At 45.8% G+C, this 25,626-nt stretch overlaps 1 protein-coding gene across 1 annotated transcript in view; it reads left to right on the top strand.

The window, feature by feature from the left end:
- Positions 1 to 321: 321 nt before the first annotated feature.
- LOC138569266 (CMRF35-like molecule 5) overlaps positions 322 to 25,626 on the top strand; it is a 209,689-nt gene continuing 184,384 nt past the window's right edge. Inside the window, exon 1 of the mRNA XM_069647097.1 lies at positions 322 to 421. Coding sequence (XP_069503198.1) covers positions 334 to 421 — 88 coding nt within the window. The 5' untranslated portion in view covers positions 322 to 333. The remainder of the gene's footprint in view (positions 422 to 25,626) is intronic.

Below are 25,626 nucleotides of genomic sequence, written 5' to 3'. Positions count from 1 at the left end.
CGACCCATTTTGGCCAAAAAAACTGTCCCACTTTGAACCAAAAAAACAGGCAGACACTATGCGTTGGGGCTGAACTTCAGGCCCTGTCTATTGCCTCACAGGCCGGTCTGAACCTCTATATATTGTGCACAGTGTATATTTTGCCATGGTCCTGTGATATGTTTGCATACAAATATGCACATTAGGACTCAAAATGGAGTTACATGAAACAGAATCGACTTCCTTATCTGTTGGCGTGACAAAGGAAGGAAGGGGCTGCCAGTGCCTGATGCAGATATCTGAAATATCGCGCTCGATGGAAAAGCAGGCGTCTCACTTCACTGCAACACGTCCATGCTGCCAGGCAGCTCACTGGTGAATATGAACACACAAGTTCAAGTCTTTGCAGGACTGATTCTCATACATCTGACGTGTTTCCCAGGTAAGACGTATATTCCCGATTTATTACATATAGTCAAAAGAGAGCGACTTCCGAGCGTCCCTCTCCGGGGGGCCATTCGTGTCTGCCTGCTGCAGTGCTGTGCAAAATGCTAGTGTGGGGCCGTTTTTTGGGGGGAAAGTGGGCCAATTTGAGAAGTTACTTCACCATGTGGCTAGTAGTTTTGACCAGTGTTACTGCATAATATTCTTTAAAATACACAATTTGCATTGCATTTTGACAAAAAAACTCCCCCTTGGGTACTCAAACGGTTTGTCACAAAAAGAATGAATTGTCATTTGCAACTGTGGGCCACTTTTTCATTGGTGCTTGAGACAATGTAATGCCCCAGTCCGACCTTGGTTGATTGTGAGATTTCCCAAGATGCAATGGGGGTGTACTCAACTAAAAAGGATAGCGCTATGCGTAGGGAACTGGCACCTAATACTAGAACAATATCTGCATCTTACTGCAATTACTGGGCCTTCATATCTTTATGAATTTCATGTATGTCCTGCAAATAAAGGGCAATATGAGTAATCAGTAATGCTTGAACCATTTCAAGGGAAACTCGAACCACCCAAAGTCCAGGTTGTTCTAGGTTTGCGCAGTGATTTATGGCCAAAATAATACAATGAGCGAAAGGAATCAGAGTCCTGCAGAGGAGGGCAGGCTGCTATCTCAAGCGCTTTGTGTGTGTGTTTTTTAAGTTAAGCTCGCGGGCCTCCTACTGCGAACATAGTAAACATGGGGCGTGGTTCAACACCCCTAGTCATAATGACATAATTTCCTGTCTTCCATTCAGGTTTCTGCATGAGACTTCCCCAAGACCACATATACCCCCCACCCACCAGACATAGTGGTATCATGTGTTATGGGCAGGAGGCTACTGAACAAAGGGCGACCCTGGGCAGCCTCCCATTACAAGAAGGATTATCAGAACATTCTTTTAGATTGATAAGCTAGGGAATGATTCTTAGCACTCCTCCACACGTTCCGGCATAGTAATACCAAGTACACGGTAAGATGCGGCCATACCCAGTAGATAGGATGCGACCAGCAGCAGAAGGAGCCCGAGCAGAGGACAGCAACACAGTGAGAGCAGAACTAACAGGAAGCCATTTTGAACAAAGACTCAGGAGACCATCTACCAACGTGGTGCCTATGCAAGAAGGTTGATATGCTAAAACACTTTCAACAGGAGCCAGAGGAAGCAAACCTAGTTAAGACAGCCTGGCCTCTTTTGAATATTCTTATGGTGGCTCTAGTAACATCCTTTGGGCTCACCATACCATATGGGCTGCAGAAGGGAAATATAATGGCATTCTCTTATGCACTGGAGACCAATCTATGACCAATATCCATGTGGTTTAATGTTACTGACACTTTGAGCTATAAGCAAGTGTCTAGATACTGGGATACCCATGTAGTGTAGTAGTTGGTCTAAATACAAGGGGAAACATTTTTGTGGTGCAAGGATTTGAAGGCCCCGCATTTATTGCTTGGCCCCCTGTTCAATAATGAATATCAGCCGGGTGCTCGCTTGTTTACTATTAAACTGTATCATTTATTTCACATCTCTGTGAGATGGAGCTATGTGCCACGAATACGTGCTTTTAAATTGCATAATGTGTTTAACACCTCTGTGAGATGGAGTTATGTGCCACGAATAAACTTAAAGACAATTCGGCACTGCATATAAATGGCCAACATTATTATTTTGTGGAGCAACACTGCAGGTCATTGAACCGTGCAGGAGTGTGCATTATTTATGGCCCTGATTCGTGGAACGTTTTCCTATGGGATTGCACCATTATAAAACACTTCCATGAATCAGGCCCTATATAGTGTATAGTGCACTCCTAAGAAAATACTTCAAGATGATCCAGGTTTTGTCAGCTCCGGGAAATCAAGCACGCCTATGTGTAAAGAGATTTGCCTGGATCACATACTTTGGTTCTGTAGGCAAGCCCGTGTTTGAGCCCAAATTTCTTGGTTCCATATGTGTATAATTGGTGAGGTAGTCCCAATCTCGTTCAATCCCATTTTAGTATTGCACCTATGCAGTGATTTAAGTGGGATTTTAAATCGAGGGGGGGGGGCTAGTTAGGGGGTGTGGCCTAAGGACATGCCCCCTAACGAGAGCCCCCCCTCTTTTATGGGCGGGGGGCATCTGGTAAAAGTTGGAGTTGGGGCACACTGGCATTATTACCTTTGATGAGCCCAGACAAAAGAAGGGGCTGGGCGCACCAAAAGGTGTGACACCTGTGTGCTCCAGCTCACACACAGCAGGCAGTCCTTTCATTCAATGAGCCCGCTTTAACCACGGGCTCCTTGAATGAAAGGTCTGTACTTGAAACAGGAGGAGGGCTGGAGGGCCCAATCTCTCCTTTTGGTTTCGAGTAACTAGTCATCACCCAGCATTATGCTGGGTGATGACTAGTTAGTTAATCAAAACAAAAGGAGAGCTAGGCAGTCCAGCCCTCCTCCTGTTTCGAGTACATAGACATCAGGCAGCCCGCTCTGCACAGTTACGCATGCTGCTTGCAGCTATCAGTACTTCGGTTTAGAAAAAAGAAAAGGCATCGCCTTTTCTTTTTTCAAAACCGAAGTGCTGACACCTGCAGGCAGCTTGTGTAACCGTGTAGCCTCTACACGGGCTGCCTGAGGTGTCAGCTTGCTGGGGCTAGTCGGGGTTGGGCCCCGGCAGGGCCCCGGCTCGGGAGCCTTTTCTGGAGACTGCCGGGGCCTGGCCCCGGCGGGCCCCAGCCCACTTAAAGCCCTGCACATATGCTTGCTGTTTTCTGAATAGTTGTCTTTAAAAAGATAAACTAGTGTTCTGCTTGCATGAATGCTCCCTAAAAAGCTGTAAATCACATAGTAAATCTTCCTGTCAAAATTTGGCAATTCTTTACAGAAACATCTTGGGCAAAATTAGTATCATTCAATATCAAAGGGCCAATGATATGATATGATATGATATGATGCGTCATTTATAAAGCATGATGCATCATTTATAATGTGCCTGTACACAAGTGTTTCTAGGCGTGTCAAGACAAGGTAGGGAACACAGAGGGAGGACAAAACAAACAATTTTACTACACCTTGTATCCGTCAGATCGTGCAAGTGCAGGGGGCATAGTGGGGGGAGGAGGCATGCCAGGGGGAGGCAAGGGGGAAATGCAATCAGGGCAGTATTGTTATAAGTAAGTGCAACCAGGGCAGTGCAGCTCTGGGTAAGTACCAGGAGGCAGGGAACTGTAGGGTTACAGATAGAGCCCCAAGTGTGTGGTCATCCTGGCGTCAGTGCAGGGGCTACTGGTCGTGGAGGAGTTAGGTGTCCATTGAGATTCTGAGGGTAGCCAGGCAACTAGTCAGTGCAGCAGACAGGTAGGTCAGCATGGGAGAGAGAGAGAAAGCAGAAGTGAAAAGGAAGGTCTTGAGCTGCTTTCAGAACCTTAGGTGCTGCGTCTCAAGTTTGAGAAGGGCAGGGAGGCCATTCCAGAGGGAGACACATGCAGAGGAGAGAGATCTATCGCCCACTCTGTACCTGGAGAAGCATCTGACCATCAGAGAGTTGGAGGTGGCTGAGCGAAGGGCTCTAGAAGGAAGGTGTCTAGGAAGAGAGAGTTGGATGTAGTGTGGGCCCTGGCCCAGAAAGCCTTGTGGATGATGCAGAGGGTTTTGAACGTGATCCCTGCAGCCACTAGGAGGCAGTGGAGAGATTTTAGGGCTGGAGAGAAATTATCCCTGGGCTTGAGGCCAAGGACAAGTCTTGCAGTCCTGTTCTGGATTAGTTGCAGAGGATAGAGAGTAGAGGAAGGCAGATTGAGAAAGAGGCTGCTGCATTAGTCCAGCCTAGAGAGAATCAGGGCTCTGGGGACAGTGAGCATCTGGGGGAAAGTGAGAAAAGGAAGAATACCTCTGCAGAGGTGCAGAGGTGTAGCTGATAGTGGGACCTCTTAGCGAGGTTCGTGATGTGAGGAGAGGAGTGCAATTCAGAGTTTGGGAAAACAGGAATCTCTCAGGACAGGCAGTTGACATCTATTTCATCAAAGTCCCGGTGTCCCTTTGGTTCTCGCACTTATGCCTGGATTGCCAGCTCTGTGCTTTCTTCCTTCTGCTTCTGCTACTGCCGCAAACACTCCAACCACAGCTTCCTCTCCTTCTGAAAGCCTGCACCTTAGGGGGCCTTTTAAGCCTCCTTCAGGTGTGGGTCATCAGGATGAATTGCTTGACTACTGTTAGAGCATAACTTTTCAGTCCTCTTCCTCATCTGAGGACTTCTGGGATTATGGGTCTTGTAGTCCCAAATAACACAATTTGGTTTTCTTGCCAACGTCTTATTTCTAAATGGATAGTAATTTTTCTTACATGCATTTAAAGAGGAATAATTGAAGTTCACTTGAAAAGAGGACAGCAGTTAGTTTAAACCAATATTTATAGGTTTCCTTTCATTGTACATTTGGGAGTAAGGGGGATTTTGAATTTTAGAAGTCTCAAGCGATCTTTATTTTCTAGGGAAATGTAAAGATGTCACACTGTCTTTATCCACATTCACAGGATTATTAGGTGGTTTCAATACATCATAATGAGCATAAGCCGTCACATGTCTTGGCCCCCTTAAAAGTTACTTTCCTTTCAAGGATAAATACTCTGGCTCGCCCCACTGGGCCTTGTCACTTTCCTGGGCCTTGTCTCCTCCCAGGTAATCCTCCTGCAGTACACCACCTCCAAGGTCAGGATCAGGAAGCATCTGCCTTTCCCTGGCCACCTTGGAGGAGACATTAGGGAGGGGTTTAGTGAGGGATATGTAGGATTCATTACAGTAAGGAGCTGCACCAAAGCCATGACAGCTTCCCAGATATTCCAACCTGACAAAACCTACCCAACGCAACAACTCCTCATAAAACCGACAGGGCTCCGCACTGGAATGGATATCACACTCCACACATCCCTCCATAAGACTATGTCTCCGGAATATGTCTGATATCCGATACACTGATAGATACACATCAAACATACTGTGGAGATACAAAATGTCTGCACACAGTGCACAAGACTGCACTATTGAAAGATGTGCAGAAATTCTGCAAAATAGGATAGATGGAGTGGGCACAGCTCAGTTCAACAACCAAGAAGTAACTCTACAGCACATGCTTTAAAGAAAAAAAGGTTTTTGCTGTACTGAAGTTACAACTCTTGTACTCTGGAGAACAAGCTTAGCACAGAAAAAAGGAGATCCCTTCTTTGTACTGGGTTCACCCTGGCAGCTAAAGCCACTGCAAATAACGTATTGTTATATGTGTTCAATGAAAGTCTTCTGAAAGTCCCTAAGCTGTTGACACTTTGTTTAAAAGAAAAATATCGACTTCACATTTTTCATAAGAGCAGATAACGGAATGCAATGCATTTCTGGTCCACATGATCCTTCATGAGGGAAATGTCTGTAGACGATGTAAAGTAACTCCCAATAAAATGTCTGGATGGCATGCATCATTGATGATGCATAACTGTCAATGGGTGCATACAGAAGAAAAGTGAAAGAAATTCTAAAAAAAGTATCTGTTAAGATGGATTTCTGAACTCTGACCTGGTGGGCAGAAGTTCAGAAGGCCAGCCTAGTTTCTTGGAACAGGGTAACCTTCTGGACAAGCCAGTCTAATCAAGGTAGCACTGGCGGCTGTCAAGACTAGGTCTCAGGAGGGGTGAGGGTGATCGAAAGACCACAATGAGCACACACAGAAAACACCACCACAAATTACTCTCAGTCAGGTGTATATATCAAAAATACATATACATTTATTAAAGGTCTTTTAACTCAAACACAAGATGGAACTCAGCAATTCTAACAAAACTAACACTAACTATGAAACATATATACAATAACCATTGACCTAATGTAACATTCAGCAAGTAGAGATCCACAACCTCATATGATAAGTTATTTATAACACACTTAACAAGTTGCCCCTGGGCTATCCTCCCGAGACAAGAGAAAGGGGTCATTTAGAGCGAGTACACCTTAGGCAGTCCTTCAGCAACTCAAACCCTAACTAATAGGTAGTCCAGTCCCTAAGAAGTGTGGAGTCTTGCGCTCAAAAGTACATTCAGTGCCGGAGCACTCGATCTTGCGGTTAAGTTCAATAGGGGTCTTCTTCAAGGGACTGTAGTGGCTCAGGAAGGTGTGTGGGGTGATGAAGAATAAGGTCCCACTATTTAAGGAGGGTCCCCACAAGAGGAGTTAGACCCACTACTCCAACGGGTCGAAGCACCCTTGTAGGCCTTCTATGATTGATGAGAAACAGGGGCTCCAATGGGACAACTGCAGGGTCAGGGTGCCAAACCTTCCAGCGGGTCACCAGCGGTTGCACGGATCTGCATCTTTGTTTCAGGATACTTGGCTCCTTTACTTAGTTCGGTGTGACCTCAGAAGATCGACCTGCAATAGGTTTAGAGTGCCTTCTCTTATGCAAAATCTCCTTCGCGCCAAAACAAAGAGAAACCAATATGAGATATGCCCACAATTAACCATCCCAGACATGGACCAATCACGATCCACGGTGCTCCCAGTCATTCCCAGCACACCAGACATCCTGCCACCCAGGATATGTAATGGAACTGGACAGCTTCAGCCCACATCCTGGGTGCACACACACAAGGCATGCAGAAGCCACAAAAGCTTTGGTCTGCACGGTGGTCGGCATGACCAAATGAGGAATTTCCCGGGTCTGCTCGACCTGGGGAAGGCAAAGGAACAGGATGGCCAGAGGACAGAACAAATGACCTCATGGCATGGCCATTTTAGACACTGGCCACAGCCCTGGTCCAATAGAAAAGAGTCAGAAATGCTTGAAAAGTAACTGCTGCCACCAGCTCTGTCCTGGACACACTTGTAGATTTCATCAACAATCCTTTGAGGGTGTCTGAGGCCTTAAAAATGAAAAAGAGACCCCAGTGCACTCTACTGGAAGGTACATTGTGCACTAATAACGTTTTGCTAAGAACTAGCAACAAAATGAAAGACTAAGGGAAACTGTTTGAAAGGCATGTCAGTTTCCCCATAACAAAATGAGCAAAAACCCAGTGGAGTACAGCAGAAGGCTGGGCTCCACTGGCAAAAGTCAGGCTAGGATGGTCAGACAAAAGAAAAAGGTTGGGAGGTTCACAACTGGATGGAAAATTACCCATAAATAGAAATGTTTCCTAGCAGTATCCGAATGAATCATGGCCTCAAGCCAAATAAAATTATAGAACTTACATGTATCACACCTTTGCTGCACAGGTTTAGATACTGTGTTCAGCATGTTGGCAGCATAGAGTGTGCTACTTCCCTGCCAGGGTACAGGCATGTTTATATGGCTTTCAATTCACTAGGCCTAGGCCTTGACTATATCCAAACTCATCCGGGCAGGAAAACAGAAAGGCAGGAGTCCCTGTCTTCCAGATTGTGGGAACCAAGATAAAGTTAAGCTGAAATTTCAATCTGGACCAATGAATACAGTACAACAGAAGGATATCAAATAAAAGAAATAGACAATTTATTTTACAATTCATGTAAAAAACATAGTTGAAAATGATACACAGCGGCAACACAATATACATGCAAATTCAGTGATAGATCATTCAACATCACACACATGACATCCAGACATACCATATGTACACAAAATCCACTCAAAAACATACTACACTTATGGACTAACTAAAACAAACAGGGCATTGTGTGAGGGATCACAACCACAATTTTCTAACTACACCAATTAACATGTTAACATAAATGTTAGTAGTCAAAGGGAGAACATAATGAATACATTGTTATATGTATCTTGTGGCAACTTCAATAGCACTGACCGGTTTCGACATGATGAATTCAATTATGTACGTCTTCATCAGGGGAAACAGACAAATCCAGAAAGAACATATTTGAAGTTTATAAGTTGAACATTGAGTCCACAATGAATGTAGTACCACTAAATTAATAAAGCCATACTTAAAAATCAATTGAGGCTACACATTTCAAAGAGACCAGCATTATTTATGAAACTCTGATCTGAAATGGGGTCATAAAAAAAGTGCATTCATCAGTGCAACACCCGCTGGCCCAAATAAATGGAAGGAGGCAGAACGCCAACCCAATCACAAGGAAAGCACCCACAAGTGATGAAACAGGAAATTTCGAACACTACTAAACAATTAAAACCACTGTGAAAACCGCATCCACCATGCAACAACAAAATGGAAAACCAATCCATTTGTAGCAAGAATGGAATTGTTTAGCTAACAGACATAAGCTAATGAATAGAAAGAAGTCCAAACACCAGTGAGTACCCGAGGCGGCTTCCCAATGATCAAAGAAGGAATACACTTGATTCCCAAAGTGCATTTGAAAATGCACAACCCATCAATTTATCACAACTAGCTGTGCCCGGTGGGATTCCGCTCCAGAGTACATACAATTCCCATAAAAGATCTGGATGTAAACGTGTGCCGCCTGAAATGAAGTCTGCATATGCAGCCGGAAACGGGCACTGCACGGAAGTAATCACAACAGCAATCTACCAATAAAGAAATGGAAATCAGGCAGGGGATTAAAAGGTGTGAACAAAGATGTCATTAAATCACATAGCAGACCTTACCGATTAATGTTTCAAGCCAGGAATCGCGCGTGGGTATAGCCATATGATTTTAAACTGAAAGCCACAACCAGTGGATTTAGTGTGGGACGAAAAACGTTCTTGGCTCTGCTCTTGATGCAATAGGACGCTGGGATCAAGCACTTGCGAGTGCCTGAGAGGGGCACAAAAAAAAAGAAAAGAAAGAAATAAGAACTCCTGGAGTTCAATAACAGGCAACACAGCTGCCATGTTGGTGTGGCAAAGCACATCACCTAAGCCAATGATAATAAACAGCAAGCCACATAACAATCCTTGGTATAATTAAGGAAAATCGGCAAGGGACTGAACCGTAATAGGAAAGTGAAACACAACTAAGTACAGGGCTCCCGAGATGAACTGACAGAGAGCGCTTCTGCCATATGGGTTCTGGTGGAGCACATGAATCAAACCAATGGTGGTGCACAGTCAACCACGTGGCGATCCTAAATAGAATTAAGGAAAGCTGACCAAAAAACAGAACCATATTAAAGAAGTGTGAAGCACAAATAAGTGCAGCTGATCCTGTAAGCCAGCCATGGAGCACAACTAATTACCTGCCCAATCCAGCTCATCATTGGAATTGAGCCCACATTCTAATGGGTTTAATCCATACATCCAGAGTTGTTCCTTATTGGCTAAATTCCTTTGATCTCTTTTCAGTGCACACATCCTGAACCTTCCCAATACAAAACCACCTTAATTCAGTCAAATGGTGTCCACACTCCACAAAATGAGAGACCAAAGGTGCAATCAAAATCAGTGCAGATTCTTGAGCAATGCTCATTAACCCTCAAGTGTACTTCCCAAGATGTTTTGCCTACATTTAGCTTGGGACAGGGACAGTAGATGGCATATGCAACATTTTTACTTTTACAGGTGGTAAAAGTATGCATGTCCCATGTTTTACCCTAACCTTTCAAATCACTGACTCTTGATGATTTGCAAGCTGTAGAGCAAGTGCATGGGTAATGACCACCACAGTTCGGTGGTAAACGTTAACAATTTTGGGTGCCAGTGGACATATCTTTCTACTGGCCATTGTTAAATGATGCTTAAGGCTTTTGCCTTTCTTAAAGGCAAACAGTGGATTCTCTAAACAAATGTCCACGGTGGACGGACTCCTCAATTTTTTAAGGATAGTGCCTCGAATTGCTGAACTAAATTGACAAAATATAGAAGCACAAATTAATTTGTCCACATGCCTCTCTCTTGTCATGGGTGCTAACAACATCTCCCGATTAGTGTTACAGATCCTTTTCAGGCAATGGCTTACCATCTTTTTTTTGTAGCCTCTCTGAATAAGTTTTTTCTGCAGAATCTCGGCATGTTTATTGAAATTCATCAGCGTTGTACAGTTGTGCCATAGGCACAAAGGCATACCATAGGGAATGTTTTGCACTAGACTCTATTTATACTAACTAGAGAAGTTTAGACTAGTGTTGAATTCCGTAGTTATTCTGAAAAAAGTTCAGTCTTAAGGGGACCATTTTTATGAACAATGTTGAGGTCAAGAAATGAAATGCTAGACTCCAAATACTCACAAGTAAAGTATACATCTGGATCAAGATTATTGACCCATGCCACAAACTCAACTAATCGGTCAGATGTACCAGTCCAAGACAAAGTTATGACGTTGAGATGCCAGTGATACATCGCGATGGCCTGTAGATGGAGTATTTCCTACTTGATAGCCAGGGCCTCCAGTTCCATTCCATCATGATCTTGAGAGAGGACATCTCCTAATCCCATTATAGAGGCATCCTTTTCCAGGATGAACTCTTTTGAGAAATCAGCTAAATTTCAAATGGGGCTCTGACAAAGAGTTTGCTTTAAGACGGTATTACAATTTTGATCTTCCTCATTTCAGTAGATCTTTTGCGGCGCAGCATTTATCTGTAAGTCTTGCAGCTTTGCTTGAGAAATTTGGGATGAATCAGCTGCTCAAACCTAAACAAATTGCTGAGTGTGTTTAGTTGGTGTTGTGATCTGCAATTCCTCCCTCTATCTCCCCTTCCTTCTCTCTCCACACTCTCCCTCATTGGTGCTCAAAATCTCCTGCATCTTCTCTAATTGCTATTCTGTCACCTATCATCCCTTTGTCAAGGTCTGGAAGGAAAAAGTTCAAGAAGGATCTCCTAGTCTCCAATCCAGGCCTGCCCATCGCTGACACCCATGTCAAAGGTTCATCTAGGCAGACTTTCACTGACATCCTCTTTGTCGTTCCTTCTCCAGACCTTTGAATTCCCCTTATGGTCTCTGTGCTCTCCACTTTTTCTTCCTCTCCCATTAATGGTGGCACCCATAGGGAGGTACTCTTGACATCCTTCCTGTCCTCCAGGGTCATCATTAATATCTACATAAATGTCACTGTCATGGTCCAGGGCTCTCAACCCAGCCTCCTCGTTCTTGACAGGCTTCTTCCATCTCTCATCAACTTCCTCCCCTCTCCTGACACTCCTCTTTCTGCCACCCCTCCAGACCCTCTTCCACTGCCAATGGGTGTGCCACACTCCTGTACCCCTTATCAGAAGACCTTCAAAAGTGGCAACCTGCTTCACTTAGCTACCCTCAACTTTTGCTCTGCCATCAAATACTCCTCTGACAACCTCCTTGAGGACCTTGATCTAGATGTTCTCGCTCTCAGTGAGATGTGGTTCACTGATAGCTCTGTCATGGGGTTTTGACACACTCCTCCCTGGGGGTTACACAATCCTTTCTAAGCCCAGGCTTCAAGGCCCGGGGGAGGAGTGGCCCTGATCTTCCTTTAGTGGGTCCTTGCTACTATTATACCCACTCCGACCTACTCCTCATTTGAATGCCTTGTGTGCAGGCTTGGTGTCTCTCCTGGCCTCTCTCTGACTCCTGTCACCATCTACATGTCCCCTGGCCAGGTCTCCCACTTCCTCTCAGAATGGGCTTACCTCAACTGTACTCTCCTGACCTCCTCCTCCAAGCTTGTCCTCCTCGGAGACTTCAATGTTCACCTGGACTCCCCTGCTGCAGCCTCTGGGCTCTTATGCAACCTCTGCAACTCTAATTCCCTCTCCATTCTTCCCTCTGGTCCGGTGCACTCAGCCAGACACACCTTGGAGGCTCTCATCTCTTTAGACATCCCCATCTCCAACCTTCTCATTACTCCTCTCTCCTGGTTTGATCATGCTCTCCTGTCCTCTCACCTGGACCACCTAGGTCACCCGGCTAAGCCCCCGCCTGTACTGCCAGCCTCCTTCTCCATCATCCAACCTATGAAGCAAGTGTCGGTTGCCGTTTTTGCCACCACTTCTCTCCCCCTCCTACCCCTGCCACTGACTCTCATTATGACACAACCCTCACTAACCTTCAACTATCCATCTCCAAGACTCTGGACATCCTTGCCTACTGTCATGAGTATTCACATGCTGCCTCCAAGTGCAACAGCAGGTATGACTTTGACCTGGCCGCTCTCAAACGCAAGTGCAGAGCAGCTGAGTGGAAGTGACAGGCTTCAAGAACATCCTCTAATAAACGGGTCTGTCTCCTTTGCCAAAGGCAATACAGATTCTCCATCTGCGCAAAGAAGATGGCCTATATCCAAGCCTGCACTGTGGCCACTAACAACACGGCTGAACTTTTAAAAATATGCAAGGAACTCACCAACCCCACTGCAGTGTCCTCTTCTTCGCTGACTTCCCTGGCCCTCTGTACTTCTCTGGCCTCTCACTTCATTTTTAAAACTAAGGACATCTTGTCCCCACTCCTCTCTACTCCACACCTTTCTCCCTCTCCCAGGCCTCCCTAGGCTCCCCTCACTTCTCCTCTCCTACTCTCCTCTTTTTCTCCCATAACATCTAATGAGGTTTCTAGACAAGTCCGCTCTATGAAAGTCTCATCCCAACAGGTGCTCCCCTGTTCGTACAGAACTATCAAGGACAACATTGTCACCCTTTCGCCAGCTTTGGCCGATTTCTGAAATCAATTTTCTGCCACTGGATCTTTTCCCTCACTCCTCAAGCACTCCTGTGTGTACCCTCTCCTCAAAAAGCCTTCTGCCAACCCTTCCAGTCTCGCAAGCTACCACCCTATATCCATTAGCCCCTTCCTGGGCAAACACTCGGAAAAGCTGCCCATCTCTCAGCTAATTAACCACACTGAATCTGTTGGTTGTCTCCACGACCACCAGTCTGGCCTCAGAGCTGCCAGAGGCACAGGAACTACTCTCCTGAACAACCGTGAAGACCTGCTCTCTAATCTCGATTCCAGCTCTCCTTCCATTCTCATCCTTCTTGACCTCTCCTCTGCCTTTGATATGGTCAATCAGGCCACCATGATAAATCGGCTGCTTGATACCCTTGGCATCACAGACCTGGCTCCGGACTGGTTGACCTCCTTCCTCTTGGACCAACATTCCCAGATTCATCTGGGCCCATTTCTCTCCACCATCTCACTCTCCAACTGCGGTGTCCCTCAGTGTCCAATTATCTCACCCTGACTTTTCAATATCTAACTGGCCCCTCTAGCCCATTTGATCTATGCCTTCTCTCCTAACTTCCAGTGTTATGCGGATGACACACAGCTCTCCTTCAAACTGTCTTCCCCTTCCTCCTCCTCTTCCTCTCTCATTCCTCATGGCTGTGTTATTCAGGCATGGCGCACTGCTAACGATATCTCCCTTAATGTCAGTAAAACAGAGATCCTTCTCATTGGAACCTCTACTACGTCTTTCCCTCCCACACTCTGGCTGCCCTCCATGGACCCCCTCCTTTCACCCTTCTGTGAGGCAAAAAACCTTAGTGTTATCTTGGACTCCTCTCTCACCTTCACTCCTCACATCACATACCTTGCAAAGAAGACCTACTTTCAGCTGCAACTCCTCAGAGGCATTCTCCCTTTCCTTACCTTACCCCTGACCTCAATGTCACCAGAGCACTGGTCCTCTCCAGGCTGGACTACTGCAACGGCCTCTTCCTCAATCTGCCTAACTCATCCCTTAGCCCCTTCAACTAATACAGAACAACATGACTGCAGCCCAGGGACCGCATCTCTCCAGCCCTAAAATCTCTCCACTGGCTCCTGGTCAAGTTCAAGACCCTCTGCATCATCCACAAGGCTTTCTGGGTCCTGGAATCCAGCTACATCCTACTCTCTCTCCCTAAATTCCTCACTGCTAGAGCCCTTCGGTCATCTCGAGCTAACTCTCTGTAGATCGGATGCTTTTCCAAGCAGAGAGTGTGGGGTAGATCTCTCTCCTCCGCAAGTGCCTCCCTCTGGAATGGTCTTCCTGCCCCTCTCTGACTTGAACTGCATCTCCGTAAATTCTGTAAGATTCTCAAGAGCTTCCTTTTCTCCTCTTCCTTCCCTCTCCCACTCCCCTGCTAATGTCCCTGTATGTCTTTGACTGGCTGCCTGGTTCTGTCAGAGTCTTACAGGGCCCCATCCACCCCTAGTGCAGTCTACCCCTGCACTTGGTCTCCTTTGAACACCCTCAACCTGTACTTGCCCTTCTGGACACATCCCCCTGCACTGTTATGTTATGTTAGGATATTTCATACCAAGGTACAGCGCAACCGACACCCAGAGGCCACCTGGCACTATGACTGAGAAAACACAATTAGAAGACGAAAAATGTTATAAAAGTAGTGTTTGCAGAGCCTTTCTGAAGTGCAGGTGGGCAGGCACACCGCGAAGGGCAACAGGGTGGGCATTCCACAAAATGGCAGCGCTAACAGAGAAAGAGCAGCCTCCAATTCTTGCGTGACAAAACCTAGGGACAGCCAAAAGGGAGCGATCCAAGAATGTAGGATGCATGCAGGAACATAGGGTTGGAACTTCGACTGCAGGTATTACGGGCCAGCTGCGTAGAAGGCCCTATGCACCAAACAGAGAGATTTAAAATGCACAGGCTTGGCCACTGGTAACCAATGAAGGACATTAATAACTTGCAAAATATGTTCCCGATAGGAAGCCCAAGTAGCAAGACGGGCAGCTGAATTTTGATGGATCTGAAGACAGTGCAACAGGTAAAGAGGCTGGGCCAAATATAAAGAGTTACAATAGTCAATCCAACTGAGGATCAGAGCAGAGACCACCAGAGCCCGCAAATAAGAGGCGATGAACTGAAAAACCATTATAAGTATTTTCAATTGAAACGTGACCAGCCTGACAGACTGAGCTAACATGGGAGGTCATAGAAAGAGAAGCAGACAGCTTAACATCCAGATTCTTGACCACAGGACCTCAGCAGGAAAGGAACCAAACGAAAAAGGTCAGAAAGACCAGGTCCAAGGGGACGAGGCAGTGGTGGAATCCACAACATAACCTCAGATTTATCTCCATTCAACTTGAGCCAATTTTTGCTCATCCAGCATCCCAAAGCTGACATGCAGTCTCATAGCTGAGTGATGTGGGCTGGATGAAGAAGGTCCTGCTGTACAGGAGTATCATTAGCATACGAGTAGCATCAAAATCCATGGGTGTGGATCAGAGTGACCAGAGGCTGGATGTAGAAATAGTAGAGAGTGGGAGATAAGGCAGAACCATGAGGAATCCCACACACCAAAGCAGAAACTACAGAAAGAAAAGTTTGAAGTGTGAGCCGTTGCGAGCAGTCAGAGAGAAAAGAATGGAACCATGAGAGAACCAAGCCCGACACACTAGCTGCTGACAGACGACTGATCAGGATGGACTGATTGACTGTGTCAAATGCAGCAGAAAGATTCAACACACCTGTCTGTCTCCAAAATCCATACTTGCACTCACAACTAACTGGATACTTTGTGTAGGGACATCAGCATCAAAATGAATAGTGTTAAAAAATAAAGTCCAAAGCTTGTTCTAGCTCTTATCTTTATAACTGGCATGCTTGCCGAATCCTATAAGTTGACTTGTAATTATCTCAAAAATTCTTGTCTATAAATTGTTGCTATTCATCAGTTATTCAGTCTTGTCGCGTCTCAATGGAGTATAGCAGCGCAAAGCCAAAGGCCGCTAAAAACTAAAATGAGGACAAATACTCTTGGGAGAAGCCAACGCATATGATCGAGATGCCGTGATATCAGGATTTAACCCATTTATTACAAGTCAGAATATAAAGACTACTGGAGAATGATGCAATAAGCCCAGATTTGATAAAGGCAAACCACCGAAACATTTGTCATCAGATGGGGACTTTATTTGACGTATCATTAAAAATATGCAGATGAAATACAACTTGATGCATGGTCTCCACGAGTATTTTTCTTCATTTCTGTTCTAGATCTTGTCTTGTAATCAGCTTCCCCTTCCCCAAGTTCAGAATAGTTCATAAAGCACAGGGGTTCCCTTCCCCAAGAGTTCAAATCTTCCTGCTTTTCAAAAAACACAGGGGTTTCCTTCTATGAGAGTTCAAATCTTCCAGCTTTCAAAACATCACCTAAAATGTTATTGCACAACACAAGCTTATTTATGAGTGTTTTCAGTGGCTTTTCCATTCAGGTGGCAGCCAGTCTAAGCACAGTTGTCGGACCATATGGTACAACCATTACAGGTCACGCAACCGGTACCCCTTCTTGACTGCTTTTCCATTAACGCCAGTCCACTGCTTCTCCTTGGCAGTGATGCTTGCTTCATCCACAGGTGTCACACTCTCCTCACACATTATCGTGGTTTGGTTTGCCACCATGCACTTTTTACACTTTCTTATGTTCCCTTAGCTCTTGCCAATGCTAGTGTCCTTATAACATACAGTTCCTTTAACTCTCTTGGCTTTGACCAATGCTGGATTTCTCTTATCATACAACTCTCGATGTTCTCTTGGCTTTGCCTACACTTGTTTCTCAGATAATAGTGTTCCTTGTATTTGGCTGTTGCCAATGCTTGGTTTCTGATATAATGCAGCTCATCATTTCAATACAGTTCACAAATATCCCTTCAGTAAGATTCACAATCTTTCACTCCTCTCAAGATTCAAGAGTGTTCACAATTTGCTTTAATTTCTTCCGGTATTCAAAATGCCTTTTATCTGCTTTCATTCAAATAGCAATGGGTGCTTCCGTTTATATCAATGTCCATTACCTGGTTTCTTTGTCTGCCTGCCAGCCCGGTGTTCCCCCTTCTGGTTACACTCACCAATGAAAACTTACAGCTTCTTGCGAGGTCCTCCGCTGCCACAGGTTTCTTTATGCCTCAGAAGTACCTTGTGTCTTGTTTCAGCCGTCCTCCGTGGCTCACCCTCACCCAGCAGTGCTTCCTCAGTGTCTCTGGACTCACACAACCATTTCCATCAGTCACTCCAGTCTCCTTCTTGCAGCTTGCCATCGGCATCTCGCTTCCTGTAACTTTGCTTCCCGCTGCATAAACTCTGCACTTTGCCACAGGTCTCGACCGCTCCCCCTGCCACACTGCTACACTGGAGAGGACTGCCTACACCCAGCAATTCATGGACGTTCTCCCACAGCTGACTTCAATTTCACCTTGATTCCAGCTTTTAAAAATCCTGCCTACATGATTATTCTGAAAAGGACTAGACCTCTCACCACTTGTTGTCTTCCTACCTGTCTCAGTACCTGGCTGGGGTCGATATGTGTTTGCATTAATACAATGAGGACGTGTTTTGTCCTCTTCTTTGTCCTTTTTGGGGAATGTTTTATGGGAAGCACAGGGGAAGGTCTGACCAAAGCCTATAATGGCTTGAGGGATGGAGGGTCCATTGTGAAAGGGAGATGGGGGATACCATGTCTCACCTAAGGACATTCTCTCCCCACTCCCCAAGTCTCCTCCACTCAGGTGATCCTCCATCACATATCCACCCCCAGGGTCAGGATCCAAAAGCGATGGTCTTACCCTGACCATCCAAGAGTAGGCTACAGGGGGGGAAAGAACTGAGGACACCCTCAGGTTCCTCACAGTATTTAACCCCGGCATCCTTTACCTCCAAGTGGCATGAGGATGGTTCACCCATGTGTCCAAGATGTGTGTCTGCTATTAATGATGTTTAATACTTTATGTTGCCTTATCCTCTCACTGTTAAACCAAGGAAGCGATAGATCATACTACTTTTACAAGGGAGACAGAATATTTACTGGGGACAAAAAAGTACTCTGTTTAATTGCATGTCAAATGGTCCTATGTGTATGGATTTACCTACATTTTTAATGTACTTGGTCCATATATGTCAATTATGTCATCATACCTTGATGGCCGATAATTATCAAGTTTTAGATAATTAAACTAAAGTATTTATTCTGTGAATGTTGTCAGTCTTATTGACTATACCTCTTGTAGATTTTACTGTCTGTTGTATTGCTTTCCGAATCTACAGTGATTGGAAATAAACTAATTGATTGATGATCACAATTGAAAGAACACTGACACTATGAAGCATTTCACTTAGTATCCTACTTTGTTGGCAATTGGTGGACGAAGAATAGATATTGTTGCTATAGAGATAAACATGACACCTTTCTGGGTTTTTTTCTATCACAGTTCATGACATAGAGGCAGGATAGTGTGGAGCAGCACAGGGTTCGAAATACCGTCCTTCACTTAAAGCCTGAACTAAGACAAGTGCATTTCATCTGAGCTTTCCTGTCAGACCTGGTGTTGTGGTTTCGTGCTTTTGTTAGGCAAAGGGTTTATAAGCAGTTCATATTTGCAGGCATTACCTGAGTTATAAGATAAAGCTGGTAGGGTATGAGATGTTAACCCTTAATGCACCTAGGAGAATCCCAATGGACTGTCGAATTGCACCTGTCCACCCATCACAGCTTTATGGACTCAAGGACACTACCGCAATGGTGGGCAGCCCTCTCCTGTTTGTATGTATCATTGCAGGTTGCTTTAACACACCTTCCCATTTCAGCTGGCCTGGGGGAGAAGATGTGTAGTGTCCCCCCTCGGGCATGATACCAGTGTCTAGTCATCCGCTAGAGGTAAAACATCCCCACAACCTTATCTAGGCTTTCTGGTCAATGTCCCCACATAGTAGTTGCCACATGGGTGACACATGCAGTAGGTGATGTAATCAGTTTTACAGTTGGCAACGTGGTTCAGCCCAATCTTCTCTCCTTCTCTGGGATGGAAAACCACATTATCTCTAGGAATATTGTTACAGTTTATGCATTGCAAATTTGAAAATGTGATAGTCCTGTCTGTCTTGGATATTTATTTGAGGATAGACGTGTCAATTTTAACCAATAGTTCTTTCAAATGTATGCTCAGTTTATAAGCAAATTTAGGTGGAATTTAAAAAAGGCTGCTTCCCCCGGTTTAAGAACGAACCAGAGTTCGTGTATTACCTTCTTGAATTTCTGACTTTGCATGAAATGTTTAGAAACAAACACCAAGGAAGGCTGAAAACATTCAATTTAAGTATATATTAAGGACTGAGATGTTTTATTAGCCACCTCATCGTCGACCCCTCTGAGTTCCTTGTTAGACATTGACATGCTGAAAGAGAGGCACAGAGTAATGGGGGCATAGTCCATGATATCTTGCACACTCAAGAGTTTTTAAATTCTAAATTTTGAGTGGTGTGTGCATTTTTGTGTGTGATTTATAGCTATTTTGATCAAGATTTGTGAGTTGTATGTCACCTTGTCCATTGGAAAGTACATGTTGCTCCTGTTTGGCTTATGTCTACTGTTTTTTTCCTTGAACCGGGTAAGTTTGGACATATACCACATAGAGACTTGTCTCATAAGTGAGTGTTTGGAGGGATTCTTTGAGGCCAGTTTGTCAATAGTTTGTGATACCTATGCAGTAGGTTGTGGAGTTCTTCGTCTGGGATTCCTGTCTGTTTCTTGAGCCACTTGGGGTTCGGAAGTGTCATGTATGTCACTCGGCATGTCCAGTTTGATGTCATTCCAGGTACTGATAGATGGATGTCAAAGTACTCTTGAGACATCTCGGTAAAAGTTCACACTGGCTGAAAAAGCTGACGAGGTGGTCTCCCCACGGAGGACATAGGGAGATGACACAGAGTTAACATTTTCGATAGAGAAGACTCAAACACTGGTACAGCTGGTTAAATGTGTGGGTCCTTTAAATAATTACTTGAGGTTCAGGATAATCAACTTCACTGCAAGAATTTTCTAAAGACTGCATACATAAAATCTGAAGGTGCCCAGAAAATAGGATTCCTATGATTGTAAGAGTTAGGCAAAGCAAAAAGAAAACATTAGAAAGGTACTCACACATATACACCACCTAAAACCAGGTGCAGATTGGTAGCAGTGTAGGAAGTGTCAGGAATTGCCACCAGACACACCCAGGATAAATGGAAGCAGCAAGAGCCTACTACACCGCCATCAGAGAAATGCCGATACTTCACTAAGAGAAAGTGAAATGGCAGTGTGAGCACCCTAAAGGCATGCCCAAAATGGCAAACGGAAAAGGGCATCAAGAATCCTCATACCCAGGTTAAATATTGTTCTCTAAGTGCAAAGCTGACATGGCAATTATCCAGTACATCATGAGGGTCGCCCAACAAATGCTGCCGTACTTCCTCTGCTCACATTGCTGACCAAACTATCTCTCTGTGACACGAGCTCAATTTGGAGTGCAATCGTCCTGTCATCATCATGACTATCTTTTGTAAATGGGGCTGAGTCTTGGCAATATACTGCTTTGGGAGGGGAATCACGTGCATTTTCCAATGCACTAGAACACCACCAATGGCATGAAGTGAAAGCAACACACAGGCATTCAATGACATTGTGGGTGCGATGGTTTGTACAAATGTAGCCTTCACCACCTTGCTATAGAGCATTTCCGCATGAACAAGGGAGTTCACACTGCATCAACATCCAGATTGTGATGAGATATCTGCTTCATATTTGTCTCTGTCCAATTTCCATGTTCCATCCACAATTCCACAACATGTCCAAAGGCATGTGCTGTCCTATGCACACCAGAACCACACATTTCTCAATAACATAATAATTTCACAACAGCAACGGGAGAAGGGAATGCTAACACTGGAAATGGTCCAGCACTCTTCACCCACACAGTAGAAAGGGTGCAATGAACCACATTGAAACATTATGGGGTTATAACAAAACCCATGAAATTCACTGAAAAAACCTTAGTTAAGAGAGAGTTAATGTGATCAGATGAAACACAGCCAAACCGTTGACGTTTAGCAGATTTGGGAAGTGAGTTCCATCTTAACCAGGCGTCCCCTGAAGATGTCCCCCAGGATGGGGAGCAAGAGGGAGACCTGGTTGGGAGAGGGAAATATTTGTAAGAACAGCCGCTGTTGTTAGTTAACTTTTCGCATTTATGTTGAAACTTATTGGAAAAATCCATTAAAATTGTCTAATTAAAAAACTGCACTGTACATGTCAATTACTTTTATGGAAGACTGGGAGATAAAGTAGAAGCAAAAAAGAAGGTCATGAGTTGCTTCAAGAACCAGAGGTGATTCTGCTCAAGTTTGAGAGAGGCAAGGAAGCTGTTCCAGAGGGAAGCCCCAACCAAGGAAAGAGATCTACCCCCCACTCTCTGATTGGAGACACACCTGACCCCCAGACAGTTGGAGGTGGATGAGTGGAGAGCTCAAGAAGGAAGATGTTTAGGAAGAGAAAGTAGGAGGTAGTGTGGTCCCAGGCCCCAGGAAGCCATGTGGATGATGCAAATGGTATTGAAATTGATCCTTGCAGCCACAGGGAGCCAGTGGATAGATTTCAGAGATGGAGAGATGTCATACCTGGGCTTGAGGCCAAGGACAAGTCTTACAGTCATGTTCTGGATGAGTTGTAATGGCAGATTTAGAAAGAGAATGTTATAGTAGTCCAGCCTAGAGAGGAAAAGGGCTCTAGAGACATAGAGCTTCTGGGAGGAAGTGAGAAAAGGCAGAGTAGCTCTGATAGTGTGATTTCTTAAAGACGTTAGAGATGTGAGGAGAGAAGGAGAGGGTGGAGTCGAAGATAACACCAAGTTTCTTAGCCCCACAGGAAGGAGAAGGAAGAGGGCCCAGAGTGGGCAGCCAGAGCGACAGAGAAAAGGAGGGAGTACGGGTCCTGATGAGGAGGATCTGGGTTTTACTGGCATTAAGGCAGAGATCATTGGTGGCACACCATTCCTGAATTTTGCCAGACAGTCTGATATGAGAGAAGGAGCTGTGGTGGCTGAAGGGAGCCTGAAGGAGAGCTGGGTGTCATCTGTATAACACTGAAAGTTAGAGCAGAATGTAGTGATGCAGTGGGCAAGAGGTGGCAGGTACTGTTTGAAAATCCTGGGAGAAAAGTTAGACCACTGGGGAACACCACACTTAGAGAAAGAGATAGAAGAGAGGAGAGACCCCAGTTGGACCTGGGAGGGTCGGTTAGTGAAAAAGGAACTCAACCAGACCAGGGCCTGACCAGTGATACCCAGGTTGTCTGGAGGCAAATGAGCAGGATGGCATGGTTGACCATATCAAAAGCGGAGGATAGACCAAGGATAATGAGGGCAGAAGGAAGATTAGAGTCAAGATTAGAGAGTATGGGGGTCATTACAAGGTTGGAGGTAGCCATGGAGCTATTAGCGCCATGGCTGCCTCCAAACCCGTGACCGGGTCCGGGTAGTCGGAATGGGGATTTACCGGGTCACTCCAACCTTGGAGGACCCAGTAAGTCCCCATTCTGAAAACCATTCCCCATTCCCATTTGAGCCCCCATAGGCTTCAATGGGAATGGGGAAGGAGCTAATAACGGGCCCGCAAATAGCGTGCCCGTTATTGTAACGCTCACCTGGTTCCCCCGGAGGCGCGGGTCTTGATCTGGCGAGGATACTGTCTTCAGTGTTAGGCGCAGGGTTCGTTTTGCTCCCGGACTGGGCCCCCTTCCCACCGACAGTTTAAGCTGAAGAGAGAGATGTCTGCAAGGGTAAACCAAGGTATTAGTGTTTGGAAGGTTCAGAAAGTTCCTAGCCCCTCTCGCCCTTTCTTTCCCCGTGGAACTGGGTTGATATTGCGCTTACCTTATATAGGTAAATGCCGGGCTCTCCATCCTGCGTCTTATGCAGGGGCGCTGGATCCAGTTGCTTCACTGGATGCGAGCTCTGCCTCTTGATAGCAGAGGATTTGCTGAGAGCGAAGACGCCGTTAATGCACGAGCGTGCCTTGTAAGTATAAAAGTTCCTTTTGCCTTGTTTTCTTCTCTTTCAGAAGTCTTAAAAGTCTATGTCTTTCCCTTTTCAGATGCTGTGACGATGAAGATTATCCTTCTAATGGCACGTAAGTAGAAAGACTGCACTAGCGCTGGAGAATGCTCTGTAATGTCTCTTTTGTCTTTGCAGGTGCTGAGGTGCAGCGCGAACAGATTTAAAGCGAGCATAACACAGGTAAGCAGTCTTGTAACTAAGCGTTACTAACCGATGTATCTTGCCTTGCAGGTGCCGGAATGCAGCGCAAGCTGAGTTGAAACGGGCGTAACACAGGTAAGCAGAACTTGTAGTTGAATATTACTAACCGATGTTCTCTCTCTTTGCAGATGTCGGATGCCGGAAGAGAAAGGCAGAAAAAGGCGCCTTGGATGCTGCCGTTGGATTAGGTAAGTAGATTCACTGCCTTTACTTAACCTAACCTGTGCCTTTGTTTTGCAGGAGCTGCAGAAGACTGAAGAAGACTGCAGATTGGATTCCAGCAGGTTATTTCGTGTTCACAGGATCTGGAGCTGGAGGTTTCCTGGAGCTGACACGGTGAGCGTCCTGCTGCAGATGCAGAATAACGCGAAGCACGTGAAACCAATCGGGTGTGGTTTAAATAGCCTTCTGTAGTGCTTAGGCGTCTCCTTCCACGGCCCCACCCAGGTAAGAAAAGAGTTCCAGATTTCTAAAAGAGTTCCTGTGTTCTGCTTCCAGGGAGTGGCTCCTGCTCCACCCAGACAGAAAAAGTAGTTCCAGGCAGAGAAGGATCAGGAGACCAGTTAGCTGGTAAGTAAGCAGCATGGTCTGCTACAGGTAGGTCCACCAAGCACTCTTATCCAATATGAGCCCGGCGCTTCCTGTGCCGGGACCAGTCACCATCATGAGCCTGGCGCCACTGGCGCCAGGACAAGGTCCAGAGGGTCCCTATAGGGACTGGCTGGTTCCTGGGATCAGAGTCATGGGCCTGCTTCCAAGGTCGTGGGGCAAGTCCTGACCCCTTGGAAGCAGGGATCATGACAGCTATTAGCTCCCTGGTCCCTTAGCGGGTCCCACTAAGGGCGGCTGGTAAAACCAGCCGGCCTTAGTGGGACCCGCTAAGGGAACTCGGAATGCGGCGGTAGGGGGTTAACAGCACCGGCATCCTTACCGGTGCCGTTAACCCTCTACCGCCATACTCGTAATGAGGCCCTAAGACTTCACGGGTGTTAGAGAGAGCAGTGTCTGTGCTTCTGGCAGCTCTGAAACCAGACTGATGATTGTGGAGACAATCAAAAGATTCAGTGTGCAGATTAAGCTGGGAGATGGCCAGCTTTGTCAGGAGTTTGCCCAGGAAAGGAGTGAGGGAGATGCTGTGATAGTTAGCCAGAGAGGAAGGGTCGGATGTGAGCTTCTTTAGAAGGTGGTGCACAAGAGAGTGCTTTGGGGGAGGGTAAGGTTCCAGTGGCAAAGGAGTGATTGCAGAAATCAGCCAATGCTGGAGCAAGGGGGTTGATGTGGTTCTTGAAGGTTCTGGATGAGCAGGGGAGAACCTGCTTTTACGAGACTTTCATAGATCAGACTTGTGCAGAAACCTCATCGGGGTGAACAGGGGAACGGACGAGAAAGGAGGAGAACGAACAGCTAAAGACGGGCCGGTGGTGGTAGAGGAGGCAGAAGAGGAGGTAGAGGAAGAGAGAGTTTATAGGATGTCCTGTGTTTTAGAGGTGAAATGAGAAGCCAGTGCCGTGCAGAGAGACTGCGAGCGAACTGGAGAGGTAGAGACTGCAACAGGATTGGTCAGCTCCTTGCAGATTTTGAGAAGTTTGGCCGAGTTGTTAGATGCTGCAGAGATGCAGGCTTAGATGGAGGCTCTCTTCTTAGAGAGGACAGAGAGTCTATACTGCCTTTGGAGCAGACAGCAGGCCAGTTTGTCAGAGAGTGCCCTTGATTCCCTCCACTTCCTTTCAGCCACCCTACACTTGCGTTGAAGGGTGGCGAGGTCAGAATCTTACCAAGAGTTGCATTTGGATGTAGGATTCAAATGGATCCTCATAATAGGGGCAAGGACGTCAGGAGTGTTATAGATAAAGAGATGAAAGTTAGAGAGGGCTGTGTCAGAGTGTGAGTCAGCCAAAGGTGTAGGAGGAGGAGAGAAAGTAGCCGCGAAAACCTCAACTGACACATGCTCGATGGGCCACATGATCGAGAAGGTAGGAGGCAGTGCTGGGATCGGCTTGGCCTGAGGGGTAGAGAGAGAGAGAGTTAGGAGGAAAGGAGAACGTGGTCACCCCAAGAGAGAGGAGTAGTGAGAGAGGGGGAGGTCCGAGGAGTCAGAACATCCAGGGTGTGCCCTGCAAAGTGAGTTGGACTGGAGGGAAGAATAGAGAGAGAGAGAATCGCAAACATTGCAAACAAGCCCTGAAGAGGGGCTAGTAGTATTCAGGCAGAAATTCAGGTCTCAGAGGAGAAGTGAGAGGTATAGGCAAGGAG

Source organism: Ambystoma mexicanum, chromosome 2q (assembly GCF_040938575.1).
Source record: "Ambystoma mexicanum isolate Mex_15411 chromosome 2q, UKY_AmexF1_1, whole genome shotgun sequence".
Lineage (NCBI taxonomy): Eukaryota > Metazoa > Chordata > Amphibia > Caudata > Ambystomatidae > Ambystoma > Ambystoma mexicanum.
The sequence above is the reverse complement of the archived record's forward strand: the minus strand, read 5'-3'. Positions and strand labels throughout refer to the sequence as shown.